Source organism: Drosophila ananassae, chromosome 3L (assembly GCF_017639315.1).
Source record: "Drosophila ananassae strain 14024-0371.13 chromosome 3L, ASM1763931v2, whole genome shotgun sequence".
Lineage (NCBI taxonomy): Eukaryota > Metazoa > Arthropoda > Insecta > Diptera > Drosophilidae > Drosophila > Drosophila ananassae.
The window spans coordinates 17,240,310-17,256,768 of NC_057929.1; the positions used below are offsets into that span (position 1 = coordinate 17,240,310).

General features: G+C 52.1%; 1 protein-coding gene across 50 annotated transcripts in view; it reads right to left on the bottom strand.

Moving 5' to 3' along the window:
* The window catches only part of LOC6494021 (dystonin), a 76,943-nt gene that overhangs the window by 2,808 nt on the left and 57,676 nt on the right, over positions 1-16,459 (bottom strand). For 23 of the 50 annotated variants that reach the window (XM_032450999.2, XM_014907095.3, XM_014907090.3 and 20 more), the window contains 14 exons: positions 15,351-15,497; positions 7,810-15,287; positions 7,685-7,696; positions 7,147-7,372; positions 5,120-7,079; positions 4,888-5,062; positions 4,592-4,651; positions 4,261-4,305; positions 3,794-3,865; positions 3,481-3,655; positions 3,301-3,418; positions 3,015-3,244; positions 2,834-2,951; positions 968-1,161 (listed from right to left, as the gene is read on the bottom strand). In XM_032450999.2, the coding sequence (XP_032306890.1) occupies positions 968-1,161; positions 2,834-2,951; positions 3,015-3,244; positions 3,301-3,418; positions 3,481-3,655; positions 3,794-3,865; positions 4,261-4,305; positions 4,592-4,651; positions 4,888-5,062; positions 5,120-7,079; positions 7,147-7,372; positions 7,685-7,696; positions 7,810-15,287; positions 15,351-15,497 (11,010 nt within the window). Of the gene's footprint in view, positions 1-108; positions 288-967; positions 1,162-2,833; positions 2,952-3,014; positions 3,245-3,300; positions 3,419-3,480; positions 3,656-3,793; positions 3,866-4,260; positions 4,306-4,591; positions 4,652-4,887; positions 5,063-5,119; positions 7,080-7,146; positions 7,373-7,684; positions 7,697-7,809; positions 15,288-15,350; positions 15,498-16,459 lie in introns of all 50 variants that reach the window. The other 27 variants (XM_032451003.2, XM_032451000.2, XM_032451001.2 and 24 more) reach the window with 8 other exon arrangements.

A 16,459-nucleotide genomic window follows, 5' to 3' on the forward strand; every position in this document is an offset into this window, starting at 1 on the left:
AAAAGACCCATGGTAACCCCTGAAAATGCAACCAATTTGGATGATATACTCCTGCTCCTGGGGCACTTCTCCGTCTGTTCAATTTTTTTGTCGTTCTGTTAGACTTACCCAGTGTGTTGTTGGATGACAATGCAGCACATGTGGACTCAGTGGGACCGAGCGGCTGGTATTGCAACGGACGAATACCGTACCGCCGGCGCCCATGTGAATGGGAAAGGCGCATGGAACCTGGTCTTGAGCACGGATCTTTTCAAAGATTGGCATTAGCTCGGCCAAGTGCTCGTCAGCTAAGGGGATTAATTTCGATACGTTTAACCAACAATGGACATTTGATATTCTCGCAATTTGTGGCAAACGGTATATGATCATTTAAGCCGTGGACAACAACCTAACCTGGCCTAATCGCTTCAAAAAAATCGCTCAACAAAATCACTGTGTGGGGTGTACTTTACTCTAGCAATAACTAAAAAATGGCACTCATAATAATACATCAAATAACATCGGTTCTCATGCAAATACTTGGAAAAATAAAGAGTCGGCGGCGCAGCAGCAAGAGCTATTCATTATTTTTTTTTTTTGTCAACAACACACACAACAAACCCATAAAAAAATATATAATATGGTACATAAGGAGAGCTTACCTCGTGCTCTTGGAGGATCTTTTGGATGGGATGGGTGGAATGGATGGATAGATGGGATGTGGGAGTCAGGAGTGGAGTAATAATTTGATGATACACGCTTATATTATAACTCCTTCTTGATGATTTCTTGTTCAAGTTGGTGGTTTGGAAAAATATTGAATTTTAATTTTTTGAAAATAGGATGTGTTTGGATTTAATTTTGAATAGTTTTTTAAACTCCAAGATGGTAAAATTGCAATATTATTTCCACCAAACTGTCAAGAATGATTATTTTGGGGAGTCCTGTTTTATTTTTGATTTCCCTTGAGATTGGCTGTTTGATTTACCTTGATGATGGGACCCTGTCCACTCATGTATGGCGGCAAGTTGGAGCTGCCGCCATTCTGGGCATTGGGTGAGGAGGAGGCAGTGGCTGCTGCATTGGGCGTGGAACGTCTGGGCGTGAATGCGGCCATGCTCTGGGAGACGCCATCGGCCAATATGAATTGCTCGCGTAGCTCAATGTTAGTGCGTCCCTTGGCTGCTCCCGAGTAACATTTTTGTGGCATATTGTATTTGTGGCAGCGTTTTGCAGGTGGTTGCAAGTATGCAATGGTATATGCCCCAATGCATATACAACACACAACATACAACATTGACCATTTTATGCAATGTTTTTTGTTTGTATTTTTTGTTTGGTTGTAGGGCGAACATATAAACAACAACAATAACAACAAAAGTATTTGTTACCGCAAAGTATTTGTCACAGTTTTTGTATCAGTTTTTTTTGTGTTGTTTTTTTTGGTTTAGTATTTGGTGTATTGTTTTTGGTTTTTTTTTTTTTTTTTTTTGTGGGCACAGGCGGGTGCATATCGGGCGTGGGCGTGGTCGTGGGCGTGGGCGTGGGCGTGGCGAGCGGGCAGCGCAAGCGCAGATTATACACAGATTATGTATAATATTCGGGATCGATTTTGTCAACATTTTCATTCAATATTCGGATTATAAAAGGAAACCATTTTTGAAAAAAAGAAAAAGGGGGAAAAACATAAAGTTTGATTAGTAAAAAACGAAAAAACAATAACACAAATTAATAACAAAAGTTTTTAATTCCAAATTTTGCAAATAGAGGACAACGTACAACGAAATTTGTGGAGCTTCAAACATAAAAGAGTGTGTGACATGAGGAGGAAGTACAGTCAGCAGGCCGCTGTTAGTTAACAGTGTCAGTTAACAGTGGCTGCTACTCTGTTACACAAATAAAGCAGGATGTTAAAAGAAAGGTTAGGTTAACAAAAAAGCATGCTAAATAGCCAAATTAGTTAATACAAGTACTAGTTGTTCTTACTACCACTAGGCTCTTGTTGCAACAACCTGGTTAATACTACAGATCACTAATTAAAGAGGTACAGTAGGTACAGGAGAGGAAGGATTCTTTTTTTGGTGGGCTTTTGGCGTATGTGTGTGTGTGTTTTTATGGACAAATATCAACTAATTGTTACGCAGTTAGATAAACGAAGCGACGAAAATGAGAATGAGTAGAGCAAATGGCAAACCCCTGACCAAGTTCGGGTCCTGGGGTTCATTGGGTTCCGCTGTTGATTTCTTATTTTTTTTTTATGGTTATTTTATGAGGCTCTGGCTGAATGGTAATTAAAAAAAAAATATTATGCGCTCTGTTAATTAGGCAGCTAGCTTTTGGACCAGAATTAATAATGAGGTTGAATTAAAGGTCAAAACTGGTTTAAGGTATCTCGTTTTATTTTCCGGGGATCTATTTTAGGCACAGTAGTTTATTGTTGGTTGGCTGGTTGTTTGTTGGTTTTTGGTTAAATGACCATATCCGTTTGGTATTATTAATATTTAGCATTATAGAGTAATTAGTTGTTAAGCACAACTGTACCTAGGTGTGATATGAATGCGTTTATTTTTGAATGAGATGATCGAACGATGCACAGCATCTCTGGGTATATAGACAAAATGCATGAGCTTGGGTGGAATGGAATTCTTAAGATGTGGACTACAAGATTACACTATATATAGTATATATTGTTTTAATATGCATGGATAATGTAATAATGTGACTTGGTACTTTGGTAATGGAATGGAAGAAGTCCAACATATTTCGAAAATGTGTTTTTTTTGTGTGTGTACGCAACACAACTAAATAAGTATGGTGTCTGGTTTATAGAATCAGATTAAATGGATTGACTTACCGCGGCAAGGATCGTTCTTCTGCAGGAATTCGTCCAGGGCTACCCAGCCGCCGCCCACACGCACCATGACAGTGCTGCGAAGGATGCGGACCAGGCGCAGTTTCTGGGAGTCTCCAAACTAGATGGGTTATTTTATTATTATATTTTTCAAAGAAATATTATTATTATTGTATAATCTTACTCTGTATTTGCCTTCGCCCACTTGGAACACTCGGAACTTCTGTCGGCAGGTGCAGAGCATAACCAGGCGCTTGACTTCGTCATGAATCTTATCCGAGTCGGTGGCAGGTTTGCGCTCCTGCCAGTCAGGACGCAGGGCGGCAATGAACTCCTGCCAGTCAATGAGACCCTCGCCATTGCGATCGAATAGATCGGCCACGGCCTTCATTTCCAAGCCAGAAGTGTCGAATTCTGAGAGATACAATAGAGTTAGTTTTTATAAACCAGAAAAATCAATAAAATCTTACTCGTGTTGAGAATGCCATCGATGAAGACATCGCGTGGAATCATGCCATTGTTGTCCTTGTCCATTTTGCGGAAGAGGTCCGTGAGACGAGACTTCTTGTGGTTCATGTACTTCAGGAACTATAAGGGGATTGTAAGAAATAAGTTTAGATATTCAGAATTTTTAGTTATGAGATACTTACGCGTTTGCGCCAATCATCCCAGCTGAAGTTGCGAGCACGCTCCACATCCTTCAGATACAGGAGATGATCGTAGAGCAGGCGCTGACGCTCCCATGAGAGCATCCAGACATCGCGCCACTTGGTCCACAGAAGCTTGGCGCGAGGCGAACGGAATTCCAGTTCGGGTCCAGCAGTGCTAAGGATCAGAAACAAAGAGTTATAAAGTGTCTCAAATACTAAGAGTAAACTATCCAAACTACGGACAAAACTTTTGGACATGCACAGCTTTGGAGATGATGATGATGGGAGTAGTGTGTTCTGGTCTAGGACTTACCTTGGCGAGAACCTGGGGCCGTAATGCGGCAGGCGATCTCTGTCGGGCGTGTCTCGAGTGGGTGTGACACGACTGCTCAGAGATGCGGTTTGTATATTGTTTATATTTTACAGAGAGTGGCAAATAAAGCGGCAAAATGCATATAGTTTTTGATATTCGAGCGGTATGAGCAACGTTTACGTAGTAGCGGAGTGTAGACAAGATGAAAGTAGATTCAAAAAGAGACAAAACAAAATGGTAAAGTAACGAACAAAATACGCAATACACAAAATATATATATACATATATAATAAACAGATAATATATAATAATTTATTTAAATTTCATTTGAATAGTTGTAGACGCAGCATTTCCAAAAAGTAGTTTGAAAAAGTTGAAAACAAAAGAGTTTCGATTTGAGAATTTCGAAGTACATGCGGAATCTATCTATTCTTGAGATTTGAGATCCTTTAGGATCCGCAACTTACCTTCCCTTGCGGGCGTTGAGTCCTTGATCCCGAGATCCCTTGAAGCTGTTGAGAGAAAACATAGTTTTAGTTAAAAATTTTTCAAAAATTCGTACGAAAAGCAAACAGTTTTTAGCAGCAATGATTAAGCAAGGTTCGAGAGTGCAGGATCGATGTGATTTGTGGGTTAGCTGCTACAGATTTTAGCGCTACGGGGGGGTATCATGGGTTTGTTTTTCGGGCGGGAGGATCAAATGTTAGACAATCCATTCGAGTGGAGTGAGTGTAAGCACAGTCGCCACAATGGGGCGGCGGGATGAGAGAGAGAGAGAGTATAAAGTTGCGGCCAAACCTTTGACGCCTCAGAGTGCCGTCGGGTGACGTCTCGCGCAGATCGTGACTGGAGCCACGACTGGTGGGATTCGTTGATTGGTTGTGTGGAGTTTTTTGGATAGGCAGAGAAAGTAGGTGTGCAATACGTTGCAGGGTATATTGGTATTTTTGGTTTTTTGGAATATTGTAGCAATAAGGTGGTGGATACAACAGAAAGTATATAAAAAAGAAAATGGCAAAAATAAATATACAAAATCAAAATACACAAAAGAAATATACAGTAGAGCTTCGTTCTGGCTTGAAGCTTCCACTTACACTGGTGTCTTGCCGCTACGGGATGGCTTGCGGGCTCCTGGGGGCAGTTGGCGTGGCTTGCAGGCGCGGTCCACCTCGTTCTGGCGACGAGCGGTGTTCTCCATGAACTCCTTGTGGTCCTCGATCAGCTTCTCCACCGGTGGAATCTCATCCGGCAGGCGCTCGTGCTTGAGGTCTAAAAAAAAGAGGTTTATTATAACTAATCCAAGCACTTTAAGGCAGAAAAACTTACTCAACAGAGTGCCCTCGAGTCCGCTGAGCCAGGCTAGCAGCTCCTCAATGGTATCGTCCAGATCCTTGAGCGACTGCAAGTGCTGCTCCAGCTTGGACTCACGGTTAATGGCCCACTGGCGCACTTCCTCCCAGCGCTGTTGGATAATCGACAGCCAGTTCTTGATGATGGGAATGGCGTCCGGATAGGCCTTGCCGATAATATCCTCGGCATATTCGAAGGTCTCGGTCTTCTCGCGCTCGCGGACCCGCAGATCCTTCATGAACTCCATGTGGATGTCCATCATTTCGCGCGACACCTTCTCATCGTCGGGGGCGTTCTTGGCGTAGCGCAGCTTGTGCTCGGCATGATCCAACCAGTCGAACAGGGCCTGGACGCGGGCATTCAGCTTCTCGGCATCGACCAGAGCCACCTGGAGGCGATCGCCGCGCTTGGCGACGGCATTCTTGACCTCCTCCCAAATGGACTGCATCTCATCCAGCTGGCGACCGACCTCCGGGTTGTTGCCCGAACGTTCCAGGTCGCGACCCGTCTTCAGGACGCCCTGCATTTGGGCAGCGCGCTTCTGCAGATCCTGCTCGATGTGTTTGTGGTGCTCGCAGAGTCCCTGGACCGTCTCCAGGTCGCCGTGCACCGGCCCGTTCTCGTTCAGACGGCTCTTGGCCTTCTTCAGCCAGTCGAGCAGCTCACCCAGAGCATCGCTGAACTGGCCGGACAGCAGCAGAGCCTCCTCCAGCTTGCGCTGGCGCTCGATGCTCTTTGACCAGACACGCGTCCATTGCTCCTTCAGCTCCAGCAGCATCTTGTCCAGAACCGGGCGATCGCCCTTCGGAGCACGCTCCATCAGGTTCTTGCCGGTGCGCATGGTGCCGTCGTAGACGGACTGCTTGGCGCCCAGCTGGCGGTGAGTTTCCTTCAGCTTGCCAATGTACTTCTTGATCTTCTGCGGCTCCTTGGAGGCGGTGGCCTCCTCGATGATCTGATCCAGAACCTGCTCGGTTTCCTGCAGGTACTGCATCATGCCGCTCCAGGCGTCGTTGAACTCGCGGGCCTCTTTGTAGCCATGGTCCAGAGCACGGGTGCGTTCCGCGGCCTTGCTCACCACTCGCTCCCAGCGATGCTGGACGGAGACGAGCAGGTTCTTGATGAGGATCACGTCCTGCTTCTGGCTGAAGTACTTCAGGTGCGTGCCCTTCTTGTCCAGCAACAGCATGGCCTCGCGATGTGTGCTCACATCCTTCTGCAGCACCTTGTGCTCCTCCATTTGGGCCTGGATGGTCTCCAACACCCGGGACACGGGCTCTGCATTGGACAGCAACTTCTCGGCTTGGGTCAGCCACTCCACGAAGGCCTGCAGGGTGTCGTGGAACTCGGTGGCTTCCTTGAGGGCAATCTCCAGCTTGATCTTCTTGTCGGAGGCCCGGGAAACCACAGCATCCCAGCGCTGCTTCAGCGTTCGCAGCGTGTGCTGCAGATTGCTGGACGAGACCTTCATTTGGTTCTGGCGCTTGATGTACTCCTGGCCCTGGGCCTGAATGGTCTCCACCTTGGGCCTGTTCTCCTCCAGCTCGTTGTACACTTCCATGAAGCGCTCCAGCTGCTCGGTGGCTGTTTCGGGCAGACCACCCACTGGCTTGCTGGCTCCAATAACGGCATCCACGTCGCCCAACCAGCCCAGAATATCCTGGACCTCGGCTATGTAACCGTGAGCCTCGCGCAGCGCCTCTTCCAGTTCGTGCTGGCGATCGCTGGCCTTCTGGAGCAACTGCTTCCACTCGTTGTTGAGCTTGCGCAGCTTCTCCTGTGTGGTGGAGGCCTCGAGGGAACCCTTCTCGGTTTCAATCAGCTGCCTGCCGGCGTCGTTGAGAGTATCCACGGAATTCTGATGGGCCTGGATGTCGTTGGCCAAAACCTTGAGCTTGGCCAGCTCGACCTCCAGCAGTTGGGGATCTCCAGGGATCTATATTAAGAGATTAGTTAGTATCCAGTAGTAGTAGTATAGTTCTGGTCTGTTTATAAAAACTTACTGGTTTCAACTGATCCAGAGTTCCATCGGTCTTGTTGATCCAGACCAGCAGTTCGTTGAGGGCGTGCTGGAATTGACCCAAGTGGAGCAGGGCGTGCTCCAGCTGCTTCTGCCTCTCGACCATGCCACGGAGTAGGGCCTCCCAGCGGCGGTTGACCACCGACAGGGGCTCCCGGATAGATGCCGCCTGCTCGGGTGAAGTGCGTTCCGTCAGTTCCACAGCTTGTCTGTAAGATTATCCAAAACAATGTTAGCCAAGAAGGATAAAGAAGTCCAATTCCAAGGAACAAGTGCTAACAGCAAGCGAAAATAATAATAATTTTTTGGCAAAAAGAGTGGGGCATGCAACCGGTTCGAGAACTGTGGCAACCGAAGGAAACAAAGAGAACATGCTGGCTCAGCTTTCAGCTTGGGGGAGATCTCCGAGAGAAATCCCACTGGAACAGCAGCAGGCAACAGGCACTTAACAATATTCAATATCACAACAATAACAACAACGAATCGGTTTAACAAATTTAACTTTTTTGGAACCATCTTGCCTTTGGAGACCTCTGCCAATTCACGAGTTGAGATGGAAGACACGACCCACGCGGAAACGGAATTGATTGGATTTAGAAAGTCGGATATATAATAGATCTTAGGGAGGATTATAGGACAGACATACCTGTTTAATGCTTCTACTTCAACCATGTGCGGATCGACTTCATCCTTGAAGGACTTCAACTGTTCAATCTGCCGCTTGACGGCATCAATGTCCGAGCCAACGGCGCCCAGGTGGGCGAACTTGTCCTCGGCCTTGGTGAGGAACTTCAGCAGGTTCTGCAGAGTCTCGTGGAACTCCATGGCCTTCTCCATGGCATCGATGAGGTTCTCCTCGCGCTTGGCGTACAGGGCGGTGATGTTGTCCCAAGCATTGTCCAGGTCCTCGATGTGCTTCTTGACCTCCGGCTTGTCGGGCTCGCCGCACATGTTCATCAGGTTGCTGCCATGGCGACGCACCTGCTCCACCTCGGGCTTGGTCTGGTCGATCTCGTGACGGATCTCCTGCAGGGCCACCTGCTGCTTCTTGATGTCCTGCGGCTGGGCCGCCGGTGGCTCCTGGCACGAGAGGGTCTCCTCCAGATCCTTCAGGGTCTTCATCACGCTGTTCAGCTGCTTCCAGAAGGGCTCGGCCACACTGAGGATGTCGTCCAATGAGCTGCCACGCTTCTTGGTGGCGTTCTGCACATCGTTCCACAGGTTGTTCAGCTTCTCCAGCTTGGCCTTGATGTCGCGCACGGCGGGATCGGACTTGTTGCCCGCCTTGGCAATGACATCGTTGGCCGCCCTTTGGACGGCACTGAAGGCATCCTGTCGCTTGTCCAGATCATCCATCAGCGCATCATTGTCCTCGATCTGCTCGCGGATCTTCTGGGGCAGAGCCGACAGAGGATCCAGTTGGTTCACCTGATCCACGGTATTGGCCAGGGCACGGAGCATGCCCTCCAGCTTGTCGGAGAACTGGCTGGACTCCTGGAGAGCACTCTCCAGGGCCTGTTGGCGTTCGCGCAACTCCAAACGGAGGGCGGCGTAGCGGGCATTGTCGGTGTCCAGAATCTCGTTGATCTTGGCACTGTCCTCGTCGGCCACCAGAGCACCCAGAGCCTCACCCGTCTTGTTCAGCTTGTCCAGGAGCGGTTTGTGCTCGGCAATCGATTGCAGGAGGCGCTCGTTCTTGTCCTGCTGCAGGGTGATCTGATCCGGACGAAGGGCAGGCATACTGAGGCGCGATATCTGCTGCTCCATGTCATCCAGCCAGGCTGTCAGTCCCTGGTGGGAGTCGGCAAAGTGCTCGGACAGGGGCAGAGCCTGCTCCAAGATGCCCAGACGCTCGCTGCACAGTTGGGCCACTGTGTCGACAATCTCCTTGAGGTCGTCCAGCTTCTCGCGCAGGGTAGCGGTGTTCTCACTCTGCGGCGACTCGCGCAGGACCTTCTTGGAAGCGGCAGTCACGTCGCGAACGCGTCCCTTCTGGCTGGAGATGTCGTCGTTGATGGAGCGATGCTCCTGCAACTGGGCACGCACCAGCTTGGGCTCCATGGCCGGGGGATCGGCCTCGCGCAGGGTGGTGTCCATTTCGCGGAACCATTCGAGCAGTTCATCGATGTCTCCAGTGACTTCCTTGGCGCGCTGGTTGCTCAGATGCAGGCGCTCGGCCTTTCGCTGGATTTGCTCCACAATGGAGTCGAAGCGGCGGTTGTCCCGGGTAACGATGCTCTCGATGGTGGCGGCACCTTCTCCCGGCGACAGCTGGCACAGCTGGGGTCCAATCAGATTGATGGTATCCAGGATGGGACGCATGTCGGCCAGCTCACCCTCCAGCCGGAGGACATCCGACTGGCGGGGCTCACTCGGGGCCAAGGCGGCCTCGGCGCTCTGCATCCATTCGACCAAACGGTTGTGGGCTTCATGGAACTGCTGCACCAAAGGCAGAGCGTTCTGGGCGCTCTTGAGCAGATCTCCACCACGGTTGGTCAGGTCTCCGTAGCGACGCTGCAGGGAGTCCAATTTATCCTTCAGCTGGATGGCCTCGTCGTTGGAAATGTGCTTCATGAGCTCAGCACCGGATTCCACGGTGGACTCCACATTGGAGGCATGGCCGGCAATGTTCTCGTTCAGCTCCAGCAGATGATCCATCTGCTCCAGCAGCTTCTCGGCGTAGACGGGCACGGACTTGAAGCGTTTCAGCTCCGCCTCCATGCTCTCCATCCAGGCCACCAGGTCCTGGTAGCTGAGGACCAAGTGACGCAGTCCCTGGCGGGACTCGGACAGCAGAGCTCCAATGTTGTCGCTGGCATCCACCAGGCCCGTGTACCGTTCCGTCACACCACGAACCTTCTCGCCAAGATTGACGGCCTCCTCGTCGCTGACCAAGTGCATCAGCTGGGCGGCCACGTCGGCGAGGTCGGTGAAGTCGGGCTTCTTGCCCAGAATCTCGTCGTGCAGGCGATCGTGTTCGCGGATGCGCTGCTGGATCTTCTCCTCGTCAGTGGGAATGAGTTCCATGGACTTCACCGCGCGCTCAGTGTTGTCGAGCCACAGTTCCAGGGGGCTGATCTTGTCGTGGAATCGCTTGGCCACCTCCATGGCCTCCTCCAGGTCCAGTTCACGCTGCTCGGCTCCGTCGGTGAGGGCATCGAATCGCTTCATCAGGTCGTTCAGTTGCTTCTCGATAGAGGCCCGTTCGGCGGGCTCGCAGTGGTTGGCCACCTCCTTGCCGAGATTGGCCAGAGAACCCATCGAGTTCTGGCGATCCAGGAGCATCTTCTTGAGGAACTTCTGTTCCTGCAACTGGGCCTTCACCACCTTGTAGTCGGAGCTGGGCGGCTTCTGGTTGGCCACCATCTCCTCGGTGTCGCTGAGCCACTTGGAGAGACCGGCCAGAGCTTCCTGGAACTTGCCAGACTGCAGCAGAGCCACATCCAGGCGGCGGTCCCGCTCGTTCATACGCTCCTTCAGGTCGTTCCAGCGGTCGTTCAGCTTCTCCAGATCCTTCTCAATGGCCGTGGTGGAGACACCACTGCCGGCGGATCGCACCAGATCCCGTCCGGCCACGTTGACCTTGTCCACGTTGACGGCCAGCGGCTCCACCTTGCGCTCCCTGAAGTTGCGGAAGTCCTCCTGCTGGCGGCGGATCTGATCCAGTTCCGAGCCCACAGGCTTCATGCGCTTGAACTCCTCGCTGACATCCTGAATGTCGTCCAGGGTGGTCGACTGGTTGTCGTAGAACTCGCGGAGAGCCTTCAGAGTGGCCTGCAGGTTGTCCTCGTGGTCGCGCACCCGGTTGTCCAGGCGTCCCAGAGTCTTGCGCAGCGTGGAGATCTGCTCGCGGGTCTGAGTGGTGTCCGCAGCGAATCCGGCATCTACAAGGACATCGGCGGCACGCTCGGCATCCTCCAGGCGACCCACCAGGCGATCCAGCTTGTGCTGAATCTTGCCCACATCGTCCAGCTGCTGTTGCACGATCTTGATTTCGCGTGCCGGCGGCGACAGCTTCTCGATCTCAGTTTCCAGGTCGTTCAGGTCGATGCCCAGGCTCTTCATTTGTTCGTTGAACTGGGAGACGGCAGTGGCGGCGGATTGCAGTTCTCCGCAACGGTCATCCAAGCGACCCTGCAACTCGGACATGCGATCGGCCAGGCCATCGACTTCGCTGGTCAGGTGGTCGGCGTCTCCGCCGGCGGCTCTCGCCTCGGCACTGATGTCCTTGGCCAGAGCCTTGAGGGACTGCAGAGGCTTGCTGAGATTGGTCAGCTCCTCGCGAATGGCCTTGACACGCTCCAGAAGCTTGGGATCCTTGGCAGCGCCACCCAAAGCGTCGTGGGCAGCAAGGCGATCCTCGCAACGACCCAGAGAATGGTCCAGGTTGCGGAGTTCATCATTGAAGTCGCCCAAGCGGCGGGAGCAGTTCTCAATCTCGTGAGCGCGGGCAATCAGGTCGTTGTTCAGGCGCTCCCAGCGGTCGCGAATGTCCTGCAGCTCCGCCTTGATGGGCTCCTTGTCGATGTCGCAGCTGGTGAGGAAGGTCTCACCCAGGCCCTTGGTGTTCTCGAACTCACCCGAGTGCTTCCACACTTCGCTGCGGAAGGTCTGCAGGTCGCGCAGACGAGTCTCCAGCTTGGCCTTGGACAGAACTCCGGGTGTCAGATCCGACAGCTTGTCCTCGGCGGTGCGCAGCCAGGCGAGGAACTGCTCCGAGGTCTGGGAATACTTCTTGCAATGCTCCATGCAGGTTTGCAGCCTGGTGTGACGGTCGACGGCCTCGCGGCGCAGTTTCTCCCACTGCTGCTGGATGCGGTCCAGGTCGCGTTTCACTCCACGGTCCTGCTGGCGGTCGGACAGATCCTTGCCCTTGTTGATCAGCATGATGACCTCGTGCTCGCGAGCCATCACCTCGCGGTAGATGGGTTCGTGGGTGTCGATCTGGTGCTGCAGGGTGGGCTTGTGCGCGGAAACCAGCAGGCGGTCGGTGAGATTGGAGAGCTCTCCTCCCAGCCAGCCCAGAGTCTTGGAGCAGTTCTCGGCAAAGTGGCGGCCATCGCGTAGCGAGGCCTCTGTCTCGGCCTTCTTGGTGTCCAGTTTCTTCTGGAGAGCCAGATACTGCTTCTCCAGGGCGGCCACGCGGGAGTTGACATCCGCACGAGAGGCGGGATCGCCCAGAATGTTGCACAAAGTGGCGGCGGACTGTTCCACGTCGGCCAGCAAAGGACGCTGACCCTCCAGCTGGCGCTCCAGGTTCTCGATCTTGCGCAAGTTCTCCTGGTGGTCACCATCCGTGGGCAGGGCATCCAGATTGTCGCTGATGTTCTGGAGGGCCTCTCGCAAACGGTTGACTGCCGCGTCGAATTCCTTGGAACTGTCAGCAGCGCCACCCAGACTGTTGGCCCGGTCGTCCAGTTTGCCAACCAGATCCTCCCACTTGCCCAGGATGTCCTTCAGCTTCACTTCGACAGCCTGGGCGTCGGGTGTGCCGGCCAGGTGGTCAACAACATCGTGTCCCAGCTCTTGGAAGTGCTTGAGTTGCGGTTGTTGGGTGCGGAACTCCTCGCGGAGCACCTGAACCTGTTGCACCTGGCTCTGGACCATACGGGGATCCGAAGAGATGGGTCCCAGCACCGTCAGCATGCGCTCCTTGCTGTCCAGCCAGCTCTTCAGGTTGCCGTGGGTGTCGAGGAAGTCGCGCAGCTTCTCGGAGAAGGCGATGCGGTTCTTGCAAATGTCGTTGAGATTCTTCCACTTCTCCTGGATGTTCTCGTTCTCCAGGCGTAGTTGCTCCGCTCCGGGAACATCCGACTTGCGACGCAGGATGTCCTTGATCTGGGCCTTGGTGGTGTCCAGAAGGCTCTGCTTCTCGTACATGTCCTCGAGTATTTTGCGCGCCTGCTTGATGCAGCGCTCGGCCTCGTCCTTGTTGGAAACGGACTCCTTGGGTACCTGGCGCTGGATGCGCTCCAGGAACTGGGCCAGTCCCTTGAGGTTGTCGTACTGCTTGCGCAGCTCTTCGCTGAGGTTGTCCAGCTCGTGCTGGCGGTCGTTCAGCCGGACGCCGATCAGGCCGTACCGGTTGTTGATCTCGCTCAGCTGCTGCTGTACCGGAGACAGCTCAGACAGCTGGAAACCGTCCTGGGAGGACCTGCGGCTACCGAATCCACTGGAACCAGTCGATAGTGGCGACAGGATGCCTCCCTTGGTGGGGCTGGGGCTTCTGGCGTCTCCGGACATGCGGCGCAGCGGGCTAGCTCGCTTGATCGGGCTGTAGGTGGACCTCTTCCTGGCCGGACTCTCCGGACGGATGAGAGCATCGTACTGGGCTCCAATATCGTTGATCTTATCGATAGTGGGGGCATAGTCGCGGTAGTCCTTGCAAATGGGCTTCAACTCATCGTGCTGCTGCTTAATCCTGTCCAGATCAATGGCCACCGGTGGCAGTCCATTGACGCGCGCCTCCGTGCTAGCTAGCCAGGAGAGCACCTGGTCCTTGAGTCCTTCGTAGGCCAGCTGCTGCTCGGCCTTCTGCTTGGAGAGCTTGGCCCGCTCGTCGATGCTGATGTTGATGTTGCGCCACTGCGACTCCAGGGCCTTGATGCGGTCACGCAGCACTCCGGTGTCGGTGACGTCGCGCAGACCAATCAGATCCTTGCCGTTGCGCACACAGTCCTCGAACTGCGGCGCCAGGTGGTCCTTTTCGCGCGACAGGTCGTTCATGCGGCGGGCCAGCTCCTCGGTGGACAGCAGGCTGGTCTCCCTGCTGTCGAGGGCTTCCTGCAGACTGGCCATGCGCTGCTCCACGTTGCTGATGTCATCCAGGTACCTTCCAAGGCGGTTGTAGACGTCGTCCAGGAACTCGCCTCGCTTGTTGGCCTTCTCGTAGAGCTTCTCGAACTTGCCGGTGACGTCGTTGAGGTTCGACTCCACCTTCTTGGCGATGCGGGCGTTCGAGGCACTGGCCAGCAGATGCTTGGCCGAGATCTGGACACTGTCGATGCTGGCCTGGTGAGACTGGAGATCGGCCAGCAGCACCTTGTGCTCGCGGATCTGCTCCTGCAGGCGCTCCTTGATCAGGGATGCCGGGCGGAGGTTGAGCTTGAACTTGTCCTCGGCCTGGTTGACCCATCCGACCAGACTGTCCAGGGCGTCCTGTACGCCCTGTGACTGCACCAGAGTCTTGTCCAGGTTCTTGCAGTGCTCGCCGAGATTATCCAGCAGCTGCTGGTAGTTGTTCTTCAGGTCGGCAATGGGCAGTTCCAGTTGGTTGATTTCCATCGGGCTCAGTTGGCCGCCCAGGCTGCGCAGCAAGTTATCCAGAGCCTGCTGGGCATTGTCCACCAAACGGCCGCTGGAGAGGAGTTCATTGTGCAAGGCCTTGGCCTCGTTCATCTGGTCCTGCACGCCCTTGGGATCCCCGGCAATGGGTTCGGCAATGATGCGCGATACCCGAGGGGCGATACTACGCAGCCACTCGTTGGCCTTGTCCAGGGCATCCTGGTACTCACGCTGGCGTCCGCCCAGCCCAGAAACACGATCCTGCAGAGCGTTGACACGGTTCAGCAGATCCTTGTACTGGGCCGACACCAAGGAGACCTCCTGGCGGATGGGACTCTCGGCACTGGACAACGGCTCCACATGGGGCAGACGCTCTGGCAGCGAGGTGCGGAAGTCATTGAGTATGGCCAGGAACTCCTTGCTCTCGTCCACGAACTTCTGGGCAGCCATCGTGATGAAACGAAGATCGGCCTGGTGTCCAATCACATCGCTAACGAACTCCCTCACCGAATCGGCCTGGGAGGGCAGACGGGTCAGATCGGACAAAGAGCGCTCCTTGTCCTCCAGGGTGCGACGTGCCACTTGCAGCCAGTCGGAGAAGACATCCAGTTCGCTGCGCAGCTTGGTCAGCTCATCCCGACCAGCCTCGAGGCGGCGGAGCAGGCGAACAGTGCGGTCGTTGACGCGATCCACACGAGAACGCAGCTCCCGGCCGGAGTTCTCCAGGGTGGTGACCTCGGGGGCGGACAAGACATCGCCGCCAGTAAGAACGATTTGACGGATCTGCTCCAGACAAGTGGCCACAGGTCGCTGTTGGGATTCAATCTCGTCCTTGATTTGCTGTTGGATTAAGAGTTATCTTGTTAATAATAGAATCTTTATGGATTTCCAGGGATAACCAACCTTGAGAGCATTGATCTGGTTGCGCAACTCATCGATCTTTTCACGTGGTCCGCCGACACTTGAGATTTTCTGTTCCACAGTGGTCACCCACTTGAGGAGGTCGTTGACGTTCTCCTCGCACATGTTGAACTTCTCGAATACTGCTTGCTATATTGGTAGAAGTCACCAGGGGAGAGGGCAAAATAGAGCCATTAGAATACTTTTAAAAGACACATTTCTTAGATTTTTAGCTCGTTACAGGTCGCTAAAGAGGATTCATATCATAGATATTGTTTTGTATTTTTAAGAGATAATATTTCAATAGATATAAATGGAACACAAAATATATATAATATTTAAAACACAAAATTGGCTGAAAGAACACATTTGTTGATTAAAGCAAGGCAGATAGACTTAAGCAAAAAGCGGAATTGTTTTCATTGGCAGGCAATATAAAAAGCATTAAACATAAACCAAAATTATAAAATCATAAAATAATAAAGACATCCAAGCACCAGAGTTTTTTTTACAACTACGGGGGGGAACGAGCACTACTTTGGGGACTAGCAACTACAAGTTGGTTTTACTTTTAGTACGAAACTAACTACGTTTTAATGGTTTTTTTCAGTTTGATTATTATTATTATTGTTCTTGTTTGTGGTTAGTGTTAGGGTTGGTTTCTGGTTTGTTTTTTATTTTGTTTTTCAAATCAAAACTGCAAACGAAATAATATATATTTGTTTAAAAAATGTATGCTGAAAAATAGGTAGAAAATTGGTATTTAAACAAAATGTAATGTGTACAAATAATAAGGACTAAAGCCTGGTTTGGAATAGGAAGTAGTACCTTAGTCCAAAACTTAGAGAGACTAGGAGATCTGATACTAGGAGAGTATCCTTAATCCTACAAACTAAACTGCCTAAAATAAGGGCTAGCTAGGATAGAACAGGGCGAAAGTATGGGGTGTGTGTGCAGAGTTCGAATGGAATATAGAAGAAAATCGTATGCTAGTGTTATAGACAAATCGATAGAGTATATATAGAGTATGCTGCATTGCTTCCTATTGCCGACGTCATTATGCGGAGGAGCTTATGAGACTCAGGAGCTGAGTCTGCGGCCTGAGAAAGCGC